The following is a 10,769-nucleotide window of genomic DNA, read 5'->3' as shown; positions in this document are numbered from 1 at the left end:
TTTAATTTAATTTACATTAATTAAGTTATTCAACTAATTATTTTAAATTAAAATCAGTTTAATCTATTTGAGCTGGAAAAAAAAAAAGAACCAGGCTGATGTAGTAATGAAAGTGCTGGCCTAGAAGCCAGGAGACCATGAGTTCTAATCCTGCCTTAGGCTTGGTGACTTTGGACCAGTCACTCTCTCTCAGTCCAACCCACATCGCAGAGGAAAAATAGAATGAGAAGAGAATATTAGATATCTTTGCCATCTTGAGTTACTTCTAAGATAATAAAGGCAGGTTGGGTCAGTACTGGAAAAAAGATTCTCTGCCTTCTTTGGAAGAATGGGTGTTCAAGGTTTCTAACTTAGCAGAAATGGCTAAAATTTCTGCTTACAAAGGACCATTCACAAAAGAGATATGTTTCTGTATGGAAAAGATGGATAGAATATATTCAGCAGAAGTATGGAACAACAAAGTTTCATTTATTTTATGAATAATGGATTTTTATTAAATTATGAATTCAAGTTTGTAGAGAGTTAAGGGTTATTAGGACTCCGGTTATTGTATAAGTAGTAAATTTAAGTTGACTATGTTTAGTTTTCTTTTTTTTTCTTTTCTTCTTTTTTTTTTTTGTAACCCTGTATTGAGCTCTGGGAAGTCGGGGGGGGGGGAGGGAAGGAGGTGGGGGGAGGGGGGAGGGAGAGTATGGGTAGTATCTTCAATAGTTCAGATTTTGGTGATAGAGGATTGCTCGGGCATTTTCCCTCAGACCGCATCCGATTGAGAAGAAGAGGAGAGGGATAAGTAAGTAGAAAGATGGAGGAGAGAGGGAGGGGAGGAGAGGAGGAGGAGGTAGAAGGAAGGGGGAAGTGAAGAGATGAGAGGGGGACGCGGTCTGGGGGGAAATGGGTGAGCAATGTCGGAATTTGTGTTGTATTTTAACTTCTTATGTATCTGAATTTTTCTTCTTATGATTGTAATGAAAATATAATAATAAAAATTGAAAAAAGAAAAAAAAAGATAATAAAGGCAGGTTAAAAAAAAACTTAAAAAAAAAAGCAAATCCAGTTGACCACTAGCTCAGCAGAGGCACATCTTTCTCTTTTCAAACTGGTGGTTAGCGGTGCTTTACAACCCAGGTATTCTAGTCTTATTTTAAAAAGGGTAAACTTTCAGGATATTGCCAATTTTTTCAAGAGTTTCATTCTCACTGGAAATTATATAAATTCTAAGATTCTTGTCCAAATCTTACAAGGTCTCAGGGGATTGGGATGAGATCCAAAAATTCTGGTAACTAGCCAAGAGCTTGCCATTTTATTTACTTAAAGATTCATACTTGGTTGATGGTCTAGTGCAGGAGTGGTCAACTATATGGCCCTTTTATGACTTGTGAACTTCAACTCCCAGAATTCCTGAGCAAGCATGGCTGGCTCCCAGAATTCTTATAATTGAAGCTTATAACAGTGGGAGTTATCCAAGTCGGGAAGTCTAGCTGAACCCTCACACTTGTAAAATGTCTTCAGCGGGATTCTGGAATTCAGCTCAACTGCAGAACAGCTGGGGAGGAGAAAGATCTTGTGTCTTCGGCCATTTTGTCTGATTGGGATGCAGTTCAATACAGGGGGGGCTTACTTCTGAATGAACATACATCGAAAGGATAATTTCGTTTGGTTGCAAGAGAAGAATACAGCTGCTGGGACAGGACAGGGAAGTATAAAGATTGTTTTTAAAGTGGGGTGGAGGAAAACCAGGAATTTCTATTTCCTTCAGAGGTAGAAAAAGTGAAAGAGGAGGTTGGAAAGTACAGGTAGTCCTCAGCTTGCGACCGCAATTGAGCCCAACATTTATGTTGCTAAGTGAGACATTTGTTAAGTGAGCTTTGCCCTATTTTCTTGCTGCAGTTGTTAAGTGAATCACTGCAGTTGTTAACTTAATAACGTGGTTGCTAAGTGAATCTGGCTTCCCCATTGACTTTGCTTGTCAGAAAAGTCGCAAAAGGTGATCCCATGACCTCAGGACACAGCAACTGTCTTAAATATGAACCAGTTGCCAAGCATCCGAATTCTTATCACCTGACCACAGGGATAGTGCAATGGCCGTGTGAAAAATGGCCATAAGTCACTTTTTCAGTGTTGTCGTAACTTTGAACCATCATTAAACAAACTGTTGTAAGTCGAGAGCTACCTGTAATCTGTCAGAGATGATGCAGTGGATCTTCCATTGCGCAGGGTGATTCTGTGGCCTCTTCAGTTTACAGCTCTGAAATAGAAATGGGGGGAAAGTTCACAAAATGGCAAGGCTTTGTTGCCTGGACAATATGCAATGATCTACAAGAAGGAGACAAGATGAGCAGCAGTTGTTTGGTGGCAAAGGCAAACCCCGTAATTAAAAGCCTATGTAAAAAAGGGAACAGGAACTGACTAATTAAGGGTGGATTCAGGTATGCCACTGATTTTGGGGCAGGACAGGATGCAGCATATTCAGATGTCAGCAACTAAAAAGCAGATACTGACATACAATGTTAGAGTCAGGAGCTAGGGCAGGGGTTCTCAACCTTGGCAACTTTAAGACTTGTGGACTTCAACTCCCAGAATTCCTCAGCCAGCTGGCTGAGGAATTCTGGGAGTTGAAGTCCACAAGTCTTAAAGTTGCCAAGGTTGAGAACCCCTGAGATAGGGAGATCCTCGGTGCCCCTTTGCTTCCCCACAAGGGATAAGCGGTTCTGCCATGCAATCTAGAGATTTCAGTTTCTCAGAGTGAGGAAAATGCGAAATGCAATGGAGTCTGGGGAAAGAACTAGAATTAGCATTTCTTTCTGTGGAGAAATTCTAATTAGATCGGCGTTTAGTGGCATGGAAAAATGGTTTCTAAGTCTGTCTTATATGCAGAGATTCTTTTCTGTTTTTCCCCCAGGGAACTCTCTGCGAAGACTGGATGGCAGTTCACTGCTGCTGGCCATGTGCAATCTGTCAAATGGCTCGAGAAATAAGGATAAGATCTCTGCTCCAGGTCTACAAAATACATCGATTCCCTCCTCCTCCTCCTCTTCTGGCCAAAGATGCACTTGTTTAAAAATGCTCCCCCCCGTGTCTCTAGAGGCCCCTTTAAAGGCTAAAAGATGTTCCGTGTTCTCTTCGCTCCAGCCACAGTAGTTAGAAGAGCCGTCAGGCCTCTGGAGTTTGGCATCGCCATATGTGCAATCACTTCTATTTGCTTTGCATCGTACTTATCCTTATGGCTTTATCCATCTGCATTGTCAGGATGCCTGAAGTATTCTGACATTTCCCCCTTTTCCACTGAATGAAAACCAGGAAGTGTGGCTCAGTTTTCAAGCACAAGGGGTTAAATTAACTTCACTCCTTGCACATCCCTGCAGGCAATTGTGCTTGACAGATGATCAGAAGCAAACTCTCCAGCTCTGACAATTTATTAACTAATCACCAGCAGAGGAGTTTAAATGGTACTCATCATGAACTGGGGCTACTGTTCAAGAATCAGGCTGTTTGTTTCCGAAATGTGGCACATGTTTCATTTTGGCCAACTTTTCATTTTGCTTCCAAGAATCAGAGGTGGGCAGCTTCATATTCCCTGCCTAGGATACACTTTCATGAAACAACCAGAGGATCCAGCAGTGTGCAAGTCTTTAGGGCAGGAGTCCACAATCTTGTGGTGCAGATGGCGTATTAGAAATGTGGGCTCTCTTCCAAGAATGGCTGCTGGGCATTAGCTTATTCACAGATTGGATTCAGTGAGTGCCATGACTTCACCTATTAAAAGCACCTATTTATCAACATTTTCCTTTGTCCTTTTCTGGGAAAATGGGGATACTTCTAAAGACAACTCCAGAATGCACCCAACCATCTCTTTTGTTTTCTAAAATAGACTAGGAGGTTCATTGAAGTGGGGGGGGAAACACATGTATGCCCAGCAGTTACATTTTATTTGAGCTACTGTATTCCAGTTTTTCTTCCTCTTTTTGTTAATGAAAACAAACAAACAAACAAACGGTATTGGAAGCTTGGAAGGATCAAAGGAAGTTTCTTCATGATCACTAAAAGTGGTGGGTGATGGTGGTGGGACTGGCATTACTTTGGAAGCCCAAGTTTGGGGAGGGTTATATAGCAATGACATGGCTAGTTGGGTATCCCTGCTTGGAATTCTTTTCTGAATGCCAGAGGCAGCGTAGCCACGGTGAAACAGGTAGCAAAGCTTTTAGTACTAAGGAGTTGGAATGGGACCTTGGCTGTCCCTAAAGATGTATTATGGATTGAAAGTTCTTTATTTTCTGCTATGTTGGACAAGAAGGCCATTCTGATTTCATCAGGAAGGTCCTCACTTTGCCAGCAGCTAAAGGTTTTTTTTCTTTTTAAAAAGGAAGACTTTTGCTATCAACATTAGCATTATTCCAATAAGTAATCTTACTGAAAATAAGCCACAAACCCACCAGGTAAATTAATCAATCCATTAATACTATTTTGGTTTCATAGCACTTAGGTTTTTTGGTTATTCTGACATGATGATAGACATCCCCAGCTTGGGGATGATGCCATTATAAATGCCATGTACATTTTGGACAGAGAGGACCACTGGTTTAAAAGAAGGGTCAAAGAGACCATCTATGTTAAAATTGAACAACCCTTTCTCAACAGAGGGAGAGGGATCTGACATCATTTATCTCCAGGCTACAACGTAGTCTTTTCAGCAGTTCCAAGAAGGCTCCACGCCCATTTGCACAACTCAGGTGACCCTGAGGACACAGATAAACCTCCAGGTGGCCTCAACGACTCTCTAAAAGAATGCAAATGACCACCTGTCTGCAAGGAATATAAATTCTTCCATTCCCCACCATCTAGTCAGAGCTGAAGAAGCTTCTTCAAAGAAAAATAAGAAAGTCCAGTTGCCTCTTGAAAAAGTACCTTTGGGATATAAATTCCATCATTTCCTGGTGGTTCAGGGAGGGAGGAAAAGAAAGGAAGTTCTGTAACAGTCACCCAACACATTAATCCAGAGGTAACCATCACTTCATAAAATAATAAATGAATTGGAATGACCTTCCCCCCTCCAATGAATTCTACTAACATGAATACTATTTATATGGAGATTAATAGCTGCATCTGTAACTTTCTCTAACCGTAACATGGAAGCAAGTTGACTGGGGCAAGGCACTTACTGAAGCCCCTTTTCTGAGGAGGCCAGCTACTCTTATTCTGCTATGTTCAAATAGTTCTGAGAGGTAGGCAGCCAAACTTTCCCTCCTGCTAGATAGAGTTTGAAGCCATCTACCTTGGGTGGCAGCAGCTGCTTGGAAAGATGAAAGGAAGGGGCATCACCCAAAGCAGGGACCTTCATGCAGGCTTGGTTCTTGTTGTAGGGAGACCCCTGGTCCTGACCTTGCTAGCCTTGCACTGCTCACCCATCCACTAGGTGCAACACGGTCTCCTTCCCTCCTGATTTCTATGGGAGTCAGAATTCTGCAGTTGCTGACTGCCCACCCTTCAACTATTCTGCCTACCTATACATAGAATAGAATACAGAATAATAGAGTTGGAAGGGACATTGGAAGTATTCTAGTAATCTAGTCCACTGCTCAAGCAAGAGACCCTACACCATTCCTGAGAAATAGCTGTCTAATGTCTTCTTAAAAACATCCAGTGATGGAGCACCCACAACTTTCAGAGACAAGCCGTTTCACTAATTAATTATTCTCACTGTCAGGAAATTCCTAGGTTGCTTCTCTCTTTGATAAGTTTCCATCCATTACTACTTGTCCTGCCTTCAGGTGCTTTAAAGAATAAGTCAAACCCCTCTTCTCTGTGATTGTTGTCTTCTCTGCACTGTTTCTAGAGTCTCAACATCTTTTTTATATTGTGTTGGCTAAAACTAGACACAGTATTCCAAGTGTGGTCCTACCAGTGCAGTATAAAGTGGTACTAACACTTCACACATGTTCATGTGATACTATCCCTCTGCTGGTGCAGCCTAGGAGTGCATTGGTTTTTACGTTTAAATAATTTTTAATTTTAAATTGACATTTATGACCTGCCTCAGATTTGATTGTGATACCTACCTGCCCCCCATCCCAATCCATGCACTATGCTCAGTCTACCAAAAAATAGTTCTGAATAAGTATCCTGATTCTTTATGAAGAAAGCATGAACTAAGTCTGTTAGAGGTTCTTTCCATGTAGCACATGAAAATTACATGAAGTAGGCTTTCCTCTCTGCGTAACACAAATCTCCTATATGACAAATTTGACACTTCTTCATCCAGCTTAAAAACATAGAATTACATTTTGTAAGGTTTAGTTAAATTCAGTATGTAGTCTTCTTAGTTAGATCAAATTATTTTTGGCAGGTTTGCAGGAACCCAATTAGGAATGCCATTAAGCATGTGGTTTGCCTTTGCATTTTTTCTCCTCAGTAGATAGCAACTGATGAACTCTCTGAACATTTCTGTGGAAATAATTTGACTCAGATCTTTTGAGTCTAAATGTTTCCATAGGGGCAGCTGCAAAGCAAAGCAACAGCTGCTTTGCTTCACTGCATATCCTGGTACAAATGTCTTATGAGTTTGTCCTGAGGATCTCAAGAGGGTCACAGCTATGTCAAGCCTTGGAATAGTTGCTTCATGACTTAGAGGAACAAATCTCACAGGAGTTCTGATCAAGTTCATGGAATGTGCAGATAGCAGGTTTAGCTCTTTCTTCCGATACCATGATCTTAATGAGCTTTACGCCTCACAGATGTATTTTAGATTGGAAGAAAGTTTGTATTAGTGTGAACAGTTCTTTTCTTTTTCTTTTTTGGTGCCCTCAAGTCAGTGTTGACTCCTGATGAGTGCCTGGACAAGTCCCTGTAATTTTCATGGTAAGAGTTCAGAAGTGGTTTGCCATTGCTTGTTTCCTAGGACTGAGAGAGAGTGACTGGCCCAAAGTCACCCAGCTGGCTTTGTGCTGAAGATAGGACTAGAACTCTTGGTCTCCTGGTTTATAGATTGGTAGCTTTAACCGCTATGCCAAATTGGCTTTATTGAACAATCTTACTGCATTATTATGGTTTGTCACATAGTTAGTCAGATGTTCAGACTGGATTCGGCATTTTTATCCACTTATCGAGTCCTTTCCAAGGACCTGAGATAGGTAGATGTTGATATTTGACGGTGTTAGCATTATCGTTTGCAGGATGTAAGCTATTCTGAGTAAAGCTATCTTTTGAATTGACTGATGGTGAATTTGTCAATGCCAATGATGTGCTTTGGGTTGTTTTTGGATTGTACCTATTACTTTTGGGCACTTTATTTCTATCAGGAAGTCTTTGTGTTTTGTGATTTCCCCCTCTCCCCCAGTTCTTTCTCTTCTCTTCTGCTGCTATGTCCACTATTCAGACTTTTTTTTCTTTCTTATCGACAATTGTTAAATCTGGGGTGTTATGTTGTCTATTTTATTTCATGCATATGGCTGACACAGCATGATCACACTCCTCTTGATCTTCTGTAACTTTTCATGAAGTGAAAAACGAAGGTAAAATAAATATTAGTGGGTCAGCCTTAGAATTTAGTTGAAGCTAATTGAAGCAAGGTAGAGATTTGTTAAATAATTGCAGGTATGACATTTTCTTTGCTCTGAGTTTTTGTTGTTAATGTTTTAAACATTTTATGATGACATTATGATAGAAAAGATCTGACCAAAGAATCTCAGGAAGCACAGCCTCTTGTCATCAGGGTTTAATCCAGTTAAGTGCTCCTGTTTTCTGACTGATGAAGATATCTGTGTCCCTCAAAAACCTTCATACCATTTATCTGACAAAAGTTGCGTCTGTATAAGACAAGTTCTTATTACGTTTCTCTTTCATTTCACTCTATGTGACATTTCCTCAGTTTGATGCTTTCTGGAGGCATTAAATTATAATGTACATAATACTAGCCTTGTTGAGTGTATTGCCTGAGGATGATGAGATCTGTTGAGAAGCTAGCTGAGGATGACTGACCTATCGCAATATAGTTTGGTATGAAAAACAGTGAAATTGACAAAACAGGGCATAAAGGTTAGCTCTTATTATTAATGAGAAATAGATGCCAAATCATGCTAACTGCAGTGATATAGATACCCCTTTACCCAGAACATTGGAGAAAAACAATTTAAATTTCATTGCAAAGAAAAGATATATTGATGAGTGGAAAATACCTAAAATATGTTAAATTGCAGGACAATTTAAGGTATATTGTGGAAAAAACATTTAAGGAAGAGCATAAACATGGAAGAGTGTTCCATGCATGTTGGGGGTGCTGGACTACACTAGATCATCCCATTTTCTTATTAAATGAATATGACGTTTAGTTCACACAATAGAATGGAAAACATTGAGATCAAAATAGTAAAGGTAGCACAATCACCATCTTACCACTCTTTCTCAACAAGTCTGTGCCTTATTACCTTTCCTTTTTTTTCCTCCTCCCTGCACCATCCTAAAGACAAAGTGGTTATTAAGTAAGAAAGTGGGTGTATTTTGCAAGCTTTTAAAAAAGGATCCATCACTGCAAAACATGTCCACCCCCATTTTGTACTCCTCTCATCCATCTTGCTCTATTTTAGTCTTCTTAAGAAACCTATTACCATGGCATCAAAGCACTGAAACCTCCTCCACAACCAACCTGCTTTAGACATCTTCTGCCCTAATTCAAGAGTTCTATGTTGTTCAACAAAAAACCCTAACTCCTGTTTTTTTCCCCATCCTGTCTTCCTGCTGTTAAATTTGTATGCATCCCCCATTTTTTCTTTCAGCCTTTTCCAGGTGCTTCTTTTGCTGTCATACAGCAAGGAACATATTCTAAAAGTGTTTTATGAAACTGAAGATAAATGGATGACATTAACCTAGGCTTAGCATCCTTTCAGATACTTCTAAATGCTAAGATACATTTTTAAGAATATATTTTTTGTTAAAAAAGGGACCATCCATTGTATATCCAGTTCCACTGCTTTGCTTAGCTCAACCGGCTCCATAACTGTTTGACTGTTCCACCAACGTGTTTAATTCAATATGTTTAGAGGACTGGAGAACATTGCATTACCACCTGCTTGTTGATTAGCAGGTAGGTTGCTCAGGAGAAAGATTGCATGAAACAACATCAGGAACATCAATTTTGAGTCTCTGTGTGTGTGTTTGTGTGTGTGTGTGTAGGGGGGGGGGAAGGGAAGTATACTCAAAACTGGTGCTTGCATGAATGGAAATGAAAGTAATATTCTGCAATAGGAAAGGCTGGATTAGTCAGAATTATCTGCAGCTGAGAGCCTAAACTGGATTGTGCTATCTATTATGGAAGGAGACTAAATCAGGTGAGAACCTGAACTGCACATATCAGTGTCAGAGAAGAAAGTGCTGACAACCCTGAAAATACCAGTCTAACTGGTTGGAGGTGTGTTATGTAGAGACAGACAAAGTAAACTTTTCAGACAAGGAAAAGTGATAAAAGTGCACAGTCATCCACTTCTCTAACATCTGTTGCTCCTTGTGGTCAATGGATTTATGGATGCAGAAAGCGTGCGCGTGCAAAATTGAAACCCAACATTCCAACACAGTATAGCACAGAGATCCCATGACTTCACAGATGAGCAGGACAACGCCAGGTCCATGGGAGGAACTGCACAGCAAATCTGTCAGAAGCAGGTTGAAAGCTGCAAAATGGACATGCTTTTAGGTACCGGTTTCATGGCCACAACATTATTCTTTGTCTCCTGTGGACATTATCCATACACATCAGAAATGTTTAAATCAATCAACTGATTGATTAGTGGTGTTTTTTACCTGCATTCATTAGAAATGAGGCCAAACCTGCTAGTGCTATTTACTGTGGGAGAGTGGCTAGTGCTGAGGTTGAGAGCTGATTTCCTCAGAAATTTGCCATATAATCTCTTTGAATGTATTTTAGCCAAGCCTGCTGCAAATCCTTCCACTAGCAAAGTCTTTAAGGAGCTTCTGCCATTGGCACACTGGCTGAGGAATTCTGGGAGTTGAAGTCCACAAGTCATAAAAGGGCCAAGTTTGAAGACCCCTATTCTAGTAGAAGACAAGAACAGCTTCAGTGGTTGTATTCAGAACCCATAGTCACATAGCTATGAGGGGGTATCACATTGTACAAAAATAATGGTAAGATAACAATTTAAAGGATAACTGTTGAACTCAATGGCAATGAATTCCTTGGTCCCGAGATTTCTTTAGCTTGGTAAACCGCAATCCACTCCCAGACAACACACGCCAGATGGTTCTCTTCTCTGCAACCAACATGTACTGGATAGTCTTCCTGTGTGAAAAATATAGCTTCTCAAGGGGCTCATTTGCCAAGCTATCAAAATCCTCTGCCTTCTTTTCTTTACCTCTTATTCACAAGTGGTCATTCTGTCTTCCTTGATTGAAAGCCTTTCCTCTTACCTCTCTTTATCTTCTTAAGATGTTTCTTAGGAGTAAACTTTCCGTCTCTCCCTTAACTTGAAAATTTTGATTCATCTTTTTCTTTCTTCAATACTTCCAGGTTAATTTCTGCTCTTGTCCTTTCTTCCTCTTTGTTTAATTGTCAGAGTGTAATAGAATTATCTTGTAACTCACAACTTCACAGCTTATAGCCTTTCCCAAACCTGAAGTTTTGTTATTCTCAATTCTTTGGAGAAAACCTCCTCCTTTTTTTGGGTGGTTTGATTTTCTGAAATTCTGATTTTCTCACAGATTCTACACTATCTGCCTACAAGCTCCTTATCTCTTCAATTGTATTCCTATTTATCTTAACATCTGAG

General features: G+C 40.1%; 1 protein-coding gene across 2 annotated transcripts in view; it reads left to right on the top strand.

Annotated features, from left to right (window-relative positions):
- The window catches only part of PLAC8L1 (PLAC8 like 1), a 16,419-nt gene extending 12,478 nt beyond the window's left edge, over positions 1–3,941 (top strand). For both annotated transcript variants that reach the window (XM_039350866.1, XM_039350856.1), the window contains one exon: positions 2,900–3,941. In XM_039350866.1, the coding sequence (XP_039206800.1) occupies positions 2,900–3,058 (159 nt within the window). In that variant the 3' untranslated portion in view covers positions 3,059–3,941. The remainder of the gene's footprint in view (positions 1–2,899) is intronic.
- Positions 3,942–10,769: the final 6,828 nt, after the last annotated feature.

Source organism: Crotalus tigris, unplaced genomic scaffold (assembly GCF_016545835.1).
Source record: "Crotalus tigris isolate CLP2741 ecotype Arizona unplaced genomic scaffold, ASM1654583v1 scf7180000017568.12009008, whole genome shotgun sequence".
Taxonomy (NCBI): domain Eukaryota; kingdom Metazoa; phylum Chordata; class Lepidosauria; order Squamata; family Viperidae; genus Crotalus; species Crotalus tigris.
This window is presented reverse-complemented; position numbering and strand designations above follow the sequence as displayed.